Below are 15,229 nucleotides of genomic sequence, written 5' to 3' on the forward strand. Positions count from 1 at the left end.
AAGAAAACCAGGTAGAGTTGGACGAGACTGAACAACAACTTGAGGGCAGGGAATGTATTGTTTTTGTCTTAGTACTGGACACAAAGAGGACGCTTGATAAATACTTCTTGAATTCAACGGAATCGGGCCTCAGTTTCTCCACCTGTAAAAATGAGTTAATCATCCTTGCGCTCCGTTGTAAAGGGCCCTAGGAAGGGATGAAATCATTTCCATTCCGGTGCCCCAGTGGGGGTGGAGGGTGGGGTGGGAGGGGTGCTGCACTTCCCTAAAGTGACAGCCAGGTGTCCCCTTCTTCTTTCCAGAGGCTGGGCTGGGGTTGGAGGAGGGGCTAGGGGCGGGCCGGGTCCAGCTGGGCCAGGGCTCCCTTCTTCCCCCTACCCCCAGCGCTCTGGCTCCGTGCCTGTGCTGGGCTCCCCGCCCCCTGGTATAAAGTCAGCTTCGCATGCTTCTTGCCTCCAGAGTGGGGACTGACTGCCACGACCCGACCATGAACGCAGAGGCTGCCCCTGCGCCCATCTTCCAGGCCGGAGAGGACTGCCGGCCCGCTTGGCAAAAAGCGGCGGCCGGCTACGATGGGCCCGACACGCACCTGCAGATACTGGGCAAGCCGGTGATGGAGCGCTGGGAGACCCCCTACATGCACTCGCTGGCCGCCGTAGCCTCCTCCCGAGGTACCCCCCGGGCCCTCCTCCCCTAGGCCGCCCTCAGAGCGAATCTGAGCGGTCAGCTCCCAGGGAAGCCCGTAGAGAACCCCAGAGATGGGAAGAAGGGGAGAAGAGGGGAGAGAATGCGCAGAGCGGGGCGTGGGGGACAGAATGATAGGGAATGCGATGACCTGGGTTGAAATCCGGACCCTGCCCCCTCTTTCTGGCTGTGTGACCTTCCTTTGGAGTTTGGACTGTCTCTAGGATCCTTAATTCCGCCCAAGTCCTGTGATCACAAACTTTGAGTCTATAATAGTTACTCAAGCCCAGTAGCCTCCCCCATCCCCGTTCCTTATCTGTAGAAAGAAGGGGTTGGACTATGATCCCTTCCAACCCCAAATCCAGCAGTTTGAGGACCACAGGAAGTCACGGCTAGTAGGGGCCTTGAGCCACAGGCTTGCTTAGTCCATTCTTGTGAAAAAACTTCAGCAGCTGCTTACTGGCTTTGGAGTCAGATTCCAAGTCCTTTCTACCCAGCATTCAGGGCCATCTCCAGTCCGGTGGGAGGGGCTCTACAGCAGTCAGACTGCCCCCCAAAGAAGCCCTACACTGCTTCTGAAGCCCCTCAATCTTGGCTGTGCTTGGAATAGCCTTGAGTCCCTTTTGTCTTTAAAGCCCGGCTAGAGCGCCACCACCTCCTCCAGGAAGCCCTCCCCTCCCCCTCCCCCACCTCCATCAACTAACACCACCTAATGCACTGATGTCATGTGATATTAAAAGGCCACCTGGTGTGTAGTGGATTGGAGAGCCAGCCTTGAACTCCCGAGCTCTGTGACATTAGGTAAATGGTCAAGCTTCCTTCTTTATCTGTAAATGCGGAGGTTGGACCTTAAGGCATCTATATTCTAATAAGCACCCAAATATGGTTATCTCAACCACCCTGTGAGGCAGGTGCTAGTACTCTCACTTTTTAGATGCGGAAATTGAGGCAGACTGAGTTTAAGTGTCACACAGCTAGTAAGCGTCAGAGATCCTAGGTGAACTCAGGTGGAGAGGTCCAGCCACCGCCCCACTCACCAGCCTCAATGATCCCATCAATTTTAACAGTCTGGCTCTGGGTCTTCTCCTAGCTCCGAGGCAGAGGAGATTGGAACTTATCTAAACTTTTCGTTTTTATTTTCTGTATACGCATACATGCACATATTGTCTAACCTAGCACAATGTCTGGCTCATGGGAGGCACTTAATAAATGTCTATTGCTTGCTTTCTTGACCTTGGTATTTAGAACATCAGAGCTGGCAAGTGAGGAGATTAGAGAATCCAATCCCATCTGCAAAATGAGGGAGATACTGAGTGAGGCCCAGAGTAGGGAGGGGACTTGTTTTAGAACATCCTCTATGTAAGAGGCAGAGCCTGGAGAAGGAAAACCTAGGAACAAATGGTAGAGAGCATCCAGGGGTGCCCACAGCTGGCCTGGGGATTATAGTACAAGGCCATATTCTTCTCTGTCTTCCTGGAGTCTGGTTCTTTATTGGAGACTTTGTGAAGATTAATCTCAACATCTCAAACACCTTCCATGGCTCCCATTGTCTATAGGAGACATCAATCAGTGATGAGCATTTATTAAACCCCTACTGTGTGCCAGGCACTGTATGACTAGGTGCTAGGGATACAAAAACAAAGCATTCCCCGCTCTTAAGAAGTTTCTGTTCTATCTGGGAAATCAGCGTGTACACAAATAATACATATTGTTCCTCCTTCGGTTTTTGGAGAGGACCAAATGACATCACAAGGGAGATATTTTCACTTGGGCATGAATTGGGTATGAGCTAGCCCGAGTCTTCAGCCTCATTCCTCCAGTCACCAAAGTCCAGTAGCCAGAGCCAGGACTTGCAGTGGGTGACCTTGGCCTCTCTAAATTAAGGTCTTTCCTAGGGATCTGGTTGTCATTGACTAAGGGCTGGGTAGAAATTGAGACCAATAATGCCTCAAGTTACGATCACAAATATATCTATCTGGGAGGGGAAGAACCTCCGACTTTCTGGCCAGAACAGAAAACCATTGCCTTTCACACTCATTCTAAGTCATCAAAACCTAAACACTGAGCCACTTGAGCTGGGACTGTCATTGGCCATTCTATGAAAGCCAGAGGGATTTGAGTTTTAAGGTGAAGTCCCAGAAACCTAGAAACTACGAGAGGCTGGAGTGCCATGATCCAACTCTATGGTTCTCCTGAGGATCCCTTGGGCTTTATTCACTGCGGCCGACTCAACATCTGTCTGGGCTTCCCCTTCCTTAGTAAGCAAAATCTTTCCCATTCCCACAGCACTGTGATGTGCTTGGTGAGTGTTTAATGATCTGGGGGGTAATTTTGATGAAGTTAGTGAGTCAGCATCAGGTGCAAGGTCCCAGAATTTCCATTTATAGGTGGAAAAATACTGTTGTTATAACTTGAAAAGTCTTCCTGTCTGCTATCTCAGGTCACAGGAATCAATATTTGGATTTCTCACCCAAAGGGAAGGGGAGAAGGAAAGGGAAGGCGACAAGCAGTGTCAGGCACTGTGCCAAGTGCTTTACAAACATTATATCCAGCAGTTACCAGTATCAATGAAATCAGAGGTCCATCCTTAGCCTTTTATCTAACTCCTTAAGGTTTGTAAAGTACTTTAAATATAATTCTCTCATTTGAATCTCCCAATACAATACCATTATTACGTCAATTTTACGGATGAGGAAACTGTGGCAGAGTGAGGTTAAGTGACTTTTCCAAGTGTACACAATGAGTGTCTGAGGCAGGATTTGCATTCTGGTCTTTCTGACTCCAAGTCCACCATTTTATCCACTATGTGATCAAGCTGCTTTGGAAATAAGGAAAGGGAGGGGCAGTGAGGTGACCCAGTGGATAGAGCACCTGCCCTGGAGACACTTGCTAGCTGTATGACCCTGGGCAAGTCACTTAACCCCATTGCCTCCAAAAAAAAAAAAGAAGGAAAGGGAAATGAAGGGTTGGAGGTTGGCTAATTTGAGTCATTAAATCCCAACCTGGAACACATGTCATTTGGGGATAGCATGGAAGGAGAAAGAGAGAGAAATAAGAGGAATGAAAAAGAAAAACCATCCAGAATATTAAAGAGAACTGGTAAAAGAAGAGAGGGAAAGAGGACCAAACATTCACTCCTGGAAACACCACATGCACCAATTTTCCTGCACCCAATTCCCACACTGAGTGGCACCAGAAAGAGGGTTGAGGAGGCAGACACATAACTCCCGCTCTCTGTCCTCTACTTTCCCCACTGCCCTGTAACAGAAAGAAAAGACATTCAGAGGCTCTGGGCCCGGTGGCAGGAAGACCCCCAGTTTAAATCTGGCCTCAGACACTTACTAGCTGTGTGACCCTGGTCAAGTCACTTAACCTCTGTCTGCCCTGTTTCTTCTTCTGTAAAATGGAGATAGTAAATGGCACCTACCTCCTAGAGTTGTACAAATGAGAATACAACAGAGAGTCAAAATAAGTATGAGGAATTGGGGGATGCTGCGGGTCCAGAAAGGCCTCATGAAAGATGGAGCGTTTCAGCTGAGCTTTGAAGAAGGTTTTGAACGGATTCAAGAAAGCAGCAGTGAGGAAGGAGAACATTCCAGGCCTGGGAGGAGAGCCTGTTTGTACAAGACACAGGTGATGAAATATTGTATGCGAGGACATAAGCTCCTTTCAAGTAAGAGCAGTTCATTTTTTTAAAAGCCTCTCCAGGGCTTAATGAAATGCCTGGCACACAGTAGGTATTTAATCAGTGCTTATTTATTGATTGATTGAGGATCAGCAAATGGGTCCATTTAGCTAGCCCAGGGGTGGGGAACCTTTGGCCTTAAGGCCATATGTGTAGGTCCTTAAGTGCAGCCTTTTGACTCAATCCAAAATTTAAAGTTCTGTAAAATTTGGATTCAATCAAAAGGCCGCACTTAAGGACCTAGAAGGCCACATGTGGCCTCAAGCACAGGTTCCCCGCCCCCCCCCCCCCCCCCCCCGGTCTAGATTATCGGGTGCATGAATGTGAATGATGAGCCTGAAAAAGTGGTCTAGAGCCCAGCTATGAAGGGCTTGCAATGCTGCACAGAGGAGCTTGCTTTTGGTCCTAGACATTAGGGAGCCACTGGAGGCTTTTGTGCAGGGAAGTGAAGTGGTCAGCTCTGTGCTTGGCTGCTGTGCAGGGGATGGATTAGAGAGAGAGGTGGAGAACAATTAGGACCAATCAGGGAAACTCCTAAGCACAGCCGTCATAATTTGGCCTCAGTTTACCTCTCCCGCCATCTATACTAACTGCTCCTCTACTCTCTGTTTCTAACAAACCATTCCTTGCTTGGGCCATGCCCTTTGACTTCATCTCTCCTTTCTCTTTGCCTTTTTTTTTTCTCTCTTCAAAATCAAACTCATAGTCCCACCTCCTCCAGGAAGTCTTCCCTGATTCCCCCAGCCCATCTAGTTCAGAACTCTTAATTTTATATATGGGGCCCCAGGGATGTGGTCCCCAAAGGGGAGGGAGACCCCCAGCTGCTGAGATCCAGCCCCTGGGATACTCAGACCCACATCTTTCCAAGAGCGGCCATCACTCGGGAAGGGACCAGAGCAGGGAGGCTGGGTGGTTCCTCTTGCAGCGAGGATACATAGAATGTAGACTCCTGAAGATCCTGCCTCAGGTATTTGCTAGCTTTGTGACCCTGGGCAAGTCATTTTTTTTAAATATTTTTTTTTAATTTTTGCAGGGCAAATGGGGTTAAGGGACTTGCCCAAGGTCACACAGCTAGTAAATGTGTCAAGTGTCTGAGGTGGAATTTGAACTTAGGTCCTCCTGACTCCAGGGCCGGTGCTCTACTCACTGCACCACCTAGCTGCCCCCTTGGGCAAGTCATTTTGAAGAGGTTTAATCAAAATGAATATGTTAGGGAACCCTAGGTTTCTAGGGGTGCTCAAGACCCCAAAATACCGACATGCCGGGTCCTGCCGAAAGAATTCGACTCAAACCTTCTCAGCCAAGGGAAAAGATAAAGTTTATTAGGGATTCACCATAATGCGTTGTCTTAAGAAATCCCACCCTTTGTGAAGCCTGTTTCCATAAGTGGGCCAGATTCAACCTACTGAATTAGATTGAATCTGAGCACCTTCATGGAGGCAAGATGGAGATTATATACACAAAGATTGTGGGAGGGATTCAGGGGTGGTCTGGGGTGACTAGAGGAGGGGTTTAGGGAAGGACTTGAGGAGGAGTCTAAAGGAGGAGCTTGATGGGACTGAGATGAGGTCAAGACTCCAGGGTGGGAAACAGCTGAAGGCCACATGGAGACAATCAAGTGGGAAGATTCAAGGGGGTTCCCAGAGACTGTACCCCATCATGACAACTTAGATTTGAGTCCCTACTCTGGGCATGTCACTGAAAAACAATCGGGTTGGACTAGACGCCCTCCCGGGTCCTTTTCAGCTCTGAATCTTTAATCTTGTGACACTACAGGGATCTTGTGGAGGATATTTGTTGGAAGCTAGAGGATAGAGCGTTTGACCGGGTGTCAGGAAGATCTGAGTTCAAATTCAGCCTCAGACGCTTCTAGCTGTGTGACCTGGGGCAAGTCACTTAACCTTTCTGTGCCCCATTTTAGAGATGAGGAAACCCTACTTCCTAGGGTTGTTGTGAGGCCAGGGAACACAGCCCCTCATCCTGAGGGTGCCCCCAGCTCTAACATTCTGTGTCCCAAGAGCCCTCCCAGCTCTGACATTCTGGGTTCTAAAGCCCCGCCCGTTTTGACATCTTGTGCTCTAAAGCAGCCCCCCCCCCCCAAGCTCTGAACTTCTGGGTTCTTAAAGGCCCCTCCCAGCTCTGACATGCTGTGTTCTAAGGGCCCTTCAGGCTCTGACATCCTATGTTCTAAGGGCCCCAGCTTGGACATCCGGTGTTCTAAGGGCCCTTCCAGCTCTGACATCCTGTGTTCTAAAGGCCCCAGCTCTGACATTCTGGGTTCTAAGGCCCCAGCTCCAACATTCTGGGTTCTAAAGGCCCCAGCTCTGACATTCTGGGTTCTAAGGGCCCCAGCTCTGATATTCTGGGTTCTAAAGGCACCCCTAGCTCTGACATCCTGTGTTCTAAGGGCCCCAGCTCTTACATTCTGGGTTCTAAAGCCCCCGCTTCAGCTCTGACATTCTGGGTTCTGAGAGCTCCCCAGTTCTGACATTCTTAGGAGAGATTCTTGGAGGTGGGAGGAGAGCGGGCTGATAGTGATTTGCATGGGAGGGCATGGGGGGGGGGCAGGGATTCATACAATGGACAATGCTGAGGCTGGAATGAATTCTGGCTGTACTTCAGAAACTGCAAACTACTCCTTTACCCTCCTTCCTCCTGGGCCAATTCTTTCCAAGTAAAAAGTGGGATCTGTCTGTAGTCCCAGCCCCACTCTGTTCCCCAGAATAGCTTCTGTGTAAACGGAGCCCTCGGGACCCAGGGCCTCCCACTTGTGTTCCCTTGTCAATCCAGGAGACAGGTGGGAGTGGGGGTGGGGGGCTGCCCTGGCCTCAGGCTGGAGAGTAAACTAGTCCTGGAGAAGCCCCTGGAAATAGCCAGGCAGAGGCCCCAGGGCTTCCTCCCAGAAGGTACTGGTGGCTCTGGGGAGGCAGTCATGGCAGAGATGGGGGCTCAAAGCCACAACCCAACTGAAAATTGGAACTGCCCCTCCCCACCACTTCTGTTATTTCTGCCTCTCCACTGTGGGGGGTAGGGCACGAAGAAGGGACAGGAACAAGCTGTACCCGGTGAGAATGCAGAATTTTCGTTGAAATCCAGGCTCGATTCCCACAAGATTGGGGGTGGACTTTAAACTCATCTCCTGTAGGAGATGCCTGGTGGCTCCGTGGGGGCCTTGGTGAACCCTGGGTCACTTTTCCCTCTGGCTCCTATCCCAGGGGGAAGGGTCCTGGAGGTCGGCTTCGGGATGGCTATTGCCGCCAGCAAGGTGCAGGAAGCCAACATCCAGGAGCACTGGATCATTGAGTGCAATGATGGCGTCTTCCAGCGGCTGCAGGAATGGGCCCAGCATCAGCCCCACAAGGTAGGGGCGGGGGCTCTGCTGGGAGGGACAGCTTGTCCTGGGTGGGCCCACTCACTAGCCCTTGGGACTGACTCTAAGGGGCTGCGGAAGGAGGGGAGGGATGGAAAAGAAATATGAAGCACCTACTATGTGCCAGGCCCTGTGCCAAGGGCTTTACAAATACTATCTCGTTTGATCCTTACAACAACCCTGGTGGGTAGGTGGTGTTAACACCCTCATTTTCCAGGCAAACAGGGTTAAGTGACTTGCCCGGGTCACACGGCTGGTAAGTGTCTGAGACTGGATCTGATCTCTCTTTTCTCTCTCTTGTTCCTAAGGTCGTCCCCTTGAAAGGCTTGTGGGAAGAGGTGGCACCCAACCTGCCCGATGGACATTTTGATGGTGAGAAAGCACAAAGCGGCCCCAGGGGGGGTAACAGTAACAGCCCCCACAGCAATAATAATTTACATATCGCCTTTCAAAACGCTTTCCATATGATCTCATTTTAGCCTCACAACAACCCTGGGAAGTAGATGCTGTTACTATCCCCTTTTTACAGATGAGTAAACTGAGGCAGACTGTGGTTAAGTGACTTGCTCTGAGGTCATGAAGCTAGTAAGTGTCTGAAGTCACATTTGAACTTGAGTCTTCCTGACTCCAGGTCCAACACCATCCTCTATGACAACTGGACAATTAGCTCTCCAGGAGTCTGTGGGTAGGTAGGTCTGGGAATTCCTTTCACCAATGAAATGATTGGAAGGTCTCCTTAGTCCCACTGGACAACTGCTGTTGTTGCTTGAAATTCTGTCATGATAGTATTATCCCTTTGGGTTAAGGCGCTGACTCGTGCTCCAAGGCCCTTGGGAAAGAGTTAATGTCTAAATGCTGCCTCCTTCCCCAGCTTTGTTGCTATTGGGAGCTTATGACCTTGGCCCTGTTTACAGCAGGCTTTCTCCTACCCACTCTCTATCTCCCCAAGTTAACATAGTTACCTATTAGATGGGGGCCACATTAAGGAACAAAGGCCTTATCATTGGCCGGATCTTGTAAATTCCTGGAACTTCATTTCAGGGGCAGATTTTAAGAAAGCTTCTTAGGTTTTTGTTTTTTGTCTTAATTGTAAGGAGCACTTTTGGTCCAAATGGATACATACAGAAAAGTATTCCTTTCCTCTTGTCACAAAGGTTATCAGATGAGAATAGAAGCAGAAAAAGCCCTTGACAAAATGCAACAGTCGTTTATCCTGAAAAAATAAAAAAAGTCCGACAAAGCATAGGCATAGAAGGATCTTTTGGAAAATATGATAAGAAATATATATACATATATACACATACACATGTGTGTATATGTACATATACATGCATACATGCACATGTGTGTGTGTGTGTATGTGTATAAAACCTAGAGCTAGTGTTCTTTTTAACAAGGAAACCCAACAAGCTTTCCCAAGAAATATACAGGAGCAAAGCGAGGACGTCCCCTCTCCCCACTGTTATTTGCTGCAGTTCTACAAATGCTTGAGACAGTAATAAGAAAAAGAAATTAAAAGCACAAGAATGGATAAAGCAGAGACAAAAGTATCCCCATTTGTCAGTAACGTGGTGTTTTACTTGGAAAACCCCAGAGAGTCAGCAAAGAAAATAAACAAGAAAATGAAGAGCTTCAGCAAAGTAGTAGGATACAACCACATTGTCAGATGTGGTCACTACATCATTTGTTTTTGCAAAATTGTTTTTTCTTTGTTGCAAGAAACAGTTTAGTACTGGGTGAAAAAGGGGTGAGGGGCTGTCACACATACTCAGAAATGCGAAAACCAAAGGCAATCCCATATGACATTTTTAAAGAATAAACCAAGTTAAAAGCGTTGTTTCTCTGGAACAGGAATTCTGTATGACACCTACCCCCTCTCTGAGGAGACCTGGCATACCCACCAGTTCAACTTCATCAAGGTAAGGTGGTGTCATTGGCCTTTACCTGTGAACATGACGCTCCTTAACGCCGTCAGCAGGCTGCAGTCTGGGGCTGTCTCCAAGAGCAGGATAAGTTTGCAGAGACATCCATGTCCTTTAGAGCACTGGTGAGACAGGCATGAAGAGGGGAATGGGAATGGGGGCTCATTAAGACCCTGCCCTTTCATCCTGCCAGGCTCATGCTTTCCGCCTGCTGAAGCCTGGCGGTGTTCTCACTTACTGCAACCTGACATCCTGGGGAGAACTGCTGAAGACCAAGTACACAGATATCACAAAGATGTTCGAGGTGAGCTGTGAACCTGGGCCCCAACGCCCTCCAGTTATCCACCCTCCATGTTATCATTTCCTTGCCCCTTCTCCATGTTTGTATAGGAAGGTTCACAGGGCGTGTAAGAAAGAGCCCTGGCCTGGGAGTCAGAGGCATGGATTCTAGTCCTGGTGGTGTAAGTCACCCTGTGATTAACATTAGCACAATTACTTCTTTTGGGGCCTTGGTTTCTCCTCCATAAAAGGAGGGGTTGGACAAGATGATTTCTAAGATCTGACATTTTGTGCCCTAAGTTGGTATGTTCAGTTGGCAGCTTGGTGGTGCAGTGGAAAGAATGCCTGACCTGGAGTCAGAAAGACTCCTCTTACTGAGTTCAAATCCAGCCTTAGATACTTCCTAGCTGTGTGACCCTGGGCAAGTCACTTCACCCTGTTTGCCTCAGTTTCCTCATCTGCAAAATGAGCTGGAGAAGGAAATGACAAACCACTCCAGTATCTCTGCCAAGAAAACCCCACTGGGGCATGAAGAGTGACAACAAGGTCCCTCTCAACTGTATGGTACAGTAGAAACAGCACTGGAGCTGGGAGTGGAAATCTCGCCTCTGATATTGTGTAACCTTAGGCAACTTGCTTTCCCTGGATCTTAGTTTCTTAATTATAAGCCAAATGGGTTGAATCAGATGGCTTCTGAGATCCTTTCCAGCTTTAGATCTGTGATCCTTATAATTCTTTTTTTTTTTGCAGGGGGGAAGGCAGGGCAATTGGGGTTAAGTGACTTGCCCAAGGCCACACAGCTAGTAAGTGTGTCAAGTGTCTGAGGCCACATTTGAACTTAGGTCCTCCTGCCTCCAGGGCTGGTGCTCTACTCACTGCGCCACCTAGCTGCCCCCAATCCTTATAATTCTTATTATTCTGTGTTCTAAGCTCCTTCCCACCATCTCAATTTTGCCCTTCCAGCTCTGACATTCTGGTTTCTATTGACCCTCCCAGCTCTGACCTCTGTTCTAAGGGCCCTCCCAGCTCTGACATTCAGTGTTCTAAGGGCCCTTAGAAGGGCACAGGAAGCAAAGAGACTTCAGGGGCAGCTTCCAGAGATGTGAGCATGCTACAGATGTTTGCCTTCATCCATCCCTAATGAGAACAACAGAACACCTTGTATTTCTCTACCGCTTTTCTGGCTTTCCCAGACTTTCCCAATCATTCTCTTGGACGATTACAGAAAGTGGAGCTGAAGAGGCACTCAGAGGAAGAAACTGAGGCTCAAGGGGGTCATGGTATCATAGATGTCAAGTAGGACAGGATCTTAGAAGTTAAGTCCAATGCCCTCATTATACAGATAAGGAAACATGCCCAGAGCAGTTAAATGAATGATCCAAGGTCACACTGATCACAAGTGTCAGAGTCAGGTCCTTAGATTCACGTAGCGTCATAGATGCTAGAACCTCTAGGTTCTTCAATCCATCCTTTCCCCCCTCATTTTGATAGTGGAGGAAACCGAGGCCCTAAGGTAGGTTTGACAAGGTAGTAAGTGGTAGAACCAGTATTTGAACCCAGGTTCTCCAATCCAGCGCCCCTTCCACCACTCCATGTTGTGTTATTCAGGGACCCGCCTAGCTAAGAAGTGGGAAGGCTGACCCCCAAAGGATAATTGTTTTTTTTTTTTGATTTGTTTTGAGTTACTTTAATTCCTTTAAGATATGGAGGGGTTGGGATCTCTGTCACAGATACCAGCGCCAAAAAATTCATCAATTCTTCAAATCTTAAACATGAACAGATAACCAAACTTTTATTTTCTGGTTTTGATCCCCAAAGAATGACTTCGTGTAGACTCTCTGTAATGTCCATGTCAAAGCTGTATAGGACTCCCTCTCCAAACACCTCTTTTCTTTAGCAAAGACTCATGACTAGTCTTTCCTCTGGGACTTTCTCCTGATCTCATTCCTCTTAGGGGCCTATAAAAGCTCAGAGGGTCATAGGCGTAGGGCTGGAGGGGACCTTAGAAGTCCTCCAGACAAGCTGAACTCATCCAAGAGCCTAGAGATCATCAGTGGCAGACCCCACATTTTAGCCCAGATACTTTAACTAACATAGAGGATCGCCAATTTAGTTCAACTAGGGGAAAAAATAAAACACTTCAAGGCCATCTAGAAAAGGGAACCAGAAGCTGGAAATAGAGAAATGACTTGTATTCCCAAGGGGAATAAATGGTAAGAGCTAGGAGTCTCAACCTGGGTCTCCCTGCCTCAGGTCCACCAGATGCGTTTTTCCCAGTGTACCTCCCAGAGGATGACCCAACCTTTCCTTCTGTTGTCCCTTAGGAGACCCAGATTGCAGTCCTGGTAGAGGCAGGTTTCAAGAAGGAGAATATCAGCACCACTGTGATGGACCTGGTGCCCCCCGAGGAATGCCGCTACTACTCCTTCCCCAAGATGATCACCCCAACAGTCCTCAAACACTGAGGGTGCCCAGCTTCCTCTTTCTGTCAGGCTGACCCTGGAATGGGGGCACCAGGGACTCTCCAGCCTGCCGGCGCTAGAGCCGAGGATTGCTCAGTAGATCCCAGCCAACTTCCTAACAGGACTGACAGGGGAACTTGACACAAGAGAGGCAGAGACAAGCAGGGGGATTGAGGGACTCTCTAGTCCTGTCTCTTGACTCAAAGCCTCCAGGGTGGCAAAGTGGCTTCTATTTCAATACAACAAACACATATTAAGCTCTGGTTAGAGTCCAGTGCTAGAAGTTAAGGCTCAGGGTTTTTCTGCCTTTTGATTTGTCTACCATCTCAGTCCTTTTAAGCTGCTCAGGGCCTTTATTTGTCTCATCTGTAGAAAGGGTGTATGTACCTGCTTGACAGGAATTGACTACTCTCAGAAGTAATAGTCTATCTAAATGGGAATTTCTTATCCAGAAGCCACTGCAAGGAATTGTTTTAAGGAAATGCCCCTTCCTTGGTTTATCAAGTGCCCATAATGTGCTCCTTGGTGCTGGAGAAGTACCGAGAAGTCTAGAGCTTGGCCCCCTGCCCTCTAGGGGCTTGTATCCCATCTTTTATATTGATAATCCAAGGGTGAGTCCAGGGGCCAAATGTTCATGTCACGGGGTTTCCCCTCATTGGGCGGCTTCAAACTTGTTGGGGATGGGATTCTTGTTCAGGTTATAGCCGAGCTAGACTGGATGGTCTCTGAGGTCCCCACAGCCTCTACCGAGAGCAGGGAAAATGTTTTTATCTTTCTTTGAATTCTCAGGTCTGACGCTATGCTTAATAAGTTTGTTGACTGATTAAGGCCTTTCCTTTGAGACGGGTAAAGAGTAACCCCATTTTATAGATCACAGAGAGGCATTGTATCACCTGGACAGTAGCCAGAGCTGGCCTTGGAGCCAGGAAGACCCGGGTTCAAGTCTCGCCTCTGGCCTCTGACACATACTTGCCGGTGACTCTGGCCAAGTCACGAAACCTCGTCATTCTAGGCATCTCCTTCAGACTAAGCTGCAGTCCTACATTGGTAGAGGAAGTTTCCTCATTGGAGAGTTCCCTTTAATTGATAAAATCAGAGGTTCAGTCCCTATCCCTTTATAGATAAAGAATCTGAGAAGTGACTTGTCCACAGCCACTAAAGATGGAGCTGGGATCTGAATTCAGGTCTCTTGATGCCTAGAGCTCTATCAAACTGAGGTCCAGAGGCTGAGGGACTCTAGGCCCCAGGCATGTTCCACTACACCCTGTTTGTTCCCTTTTAGTCTGTTTCCCTGCTTAAGTCCGTTTGGAAGCCTTAACTTTTACTAATACACTTCGAGGCCCCCTCTGTCCTTTGTTCAGATTCTGGTGCTCTTCAAACCCGGGGCTCTGCTGGGGCGCCAGAGGTCCTGCGGGGGAAGGGAAGGCCCTGCATCTTCTCAGTTGTAGCAGAAAGTCTGCTGCTCAAATAATAAAGGAATTCTGACCTCAGCTGGAGTCCAGATTTCCTTCTTGGCTCCTGAACTGTTGATGCAAGGGATGTGTGTGTGTGTGTGTGTGTGTGTGTGTGTGTGTGTGTGTAAGAATGAGGAAATGTGGGGATAGTGGGGTGCCAGGAAGGGGTTTGACTGGGGAACGAGGCAATCATAATATATGCCATCTTGGAATGGGGGGAGGGTAGAAACGGGGAGAAAATTTGTAACTCAAAATCTGATGGAAATCAATGTTGAAAACTAAAATAAAAATGATAAAAAACAACAACAACAAAAAAAGAAACATGGGGAGAGGAGAGGTTAGGGAAAAAGAATGGAGAGAGAAGGGGTGATGGATGAGAAAAGGAAGGGAGGAGAAAGGGGAAAGAGAAATGAACGGGGTGGGGATACGAGGAAGCAAATGGGCCTTTGGGGGTAGTTCAAACAGGAAACGGATCCAAAGGATGGAAGGTGCTTCCTACCCTGAGCTTGGGTCCCTTCCATCTCTACTCAAACCCATCCCATCGCTTAATCGTCCCGCTGAAGACTCTTTGCCATCTGATAGATCCAGCCATGTGAGAGAGACTCCTTGCAAAAGGTGACTGGATAGTGAGACTCGAGATGGTTGAGCAAAGCACACCTTAATATTTTAATTGATAGCTTTGGCTTTCACATCCGCTCAATTTCCCCCTTTATTCCTGGATGTTGGGAAAGACTGAAGGCAAAAGGGAAAGGGGAAGGCAGAGGAGGAGATGGAGTGTCATGGAAGCAATGAACATGAGTTTGGGCAGACTGGGAGTTACTGGAGGATGAAAGGGCCGGGCGTGGTATGGTCCATGGGGTCATGAAGAGTTGGACGTGACTAAACGGCTGAATGACAACAAAATTCTTCTTTAGTTATCTCATATGAAAAAGAAATTTAAAAAAAAAAAGTGCAGAAGAGAAAAAAAATCAGCTAAACTCATCAAAATACTTAAAAAATCCCACAAAGATAAGTGATTTTCCACACCCACAAAGGGCATGGTCCTCTTTAGGACCATGTTTGCTTCACTTTCCATTTTCTTGTTGCTGTTATTGTTCAAAGCACAGCTTTTTATAATCCTGGGAAACCAGTATCAAAAGGTGGAGGATGCCCTTTGGAGTGGATAGAACCACTGCAAAATGGACATATTCAAAGGGGAGCTATGGAGTGCTTACAAACTGTGGGAGCCTGCAAAGTAGTCTGAGAAAGGTAAAAACATGAACAGATGATGTGATAAAAATTAGACAAACAAGTGGCACAAAACTTTCACTGGTTGGCCTAAAGATAAGGCCTTTCCCATGGTCCTCCAGGGCTGCCATGCCCAGGCTCCCCAG

At 48.1% G+C, this 15,229-nt stretch overlaps 1 protein-coding gene across 1 annotated transcript; it reads left to right on the plus strand.

Annotated features, from left to right (window-relative positions):
* Nucleotides 1-318: 318 nt before the first annotated feature.
* Nucleotides 319-13,892, plus strand: GAMT (guanidinoacetate N-methyltransferase). Its single transcript, XM_036741675.1, has 6 exons — nt 319-671; nt 7,585-7,730; nt 8,048-8,111; nt 9,591-9,658; nt 9,855-9,965; nt 12,265-13,892. Exons 1-6 carry the CDS (start codon nt 443-445, stop codon nt 12,403-12,405), a joined length of 759 nt encoding a protein of 252 aa, XP_036597570.1. The 5' UTR covers nt 319-442; the 3' UTR covers nt 12,406-13,892.
* The last annotated feature ends 1,337 nt before the right edge of the window (nt 13,893-15,229 follow it).

The sequence above is a fragment of the Trichosurus vulpecula genome, chromosome 1 (genome assembly GCF_011100635.1).
Source record: "Trichosurus vulpecula isolate mTriVul1 chromosome 1, mTriVul1.pri, whole genome shotgun sequence".
In the NCBI taxonomy this organism is placed as follows: Eukaryota; Metazoa; Chordata; class Mammalia; order Diprotodontia; family Phalangeridae; genus Trichosurus; species Trichosurus vulpecula.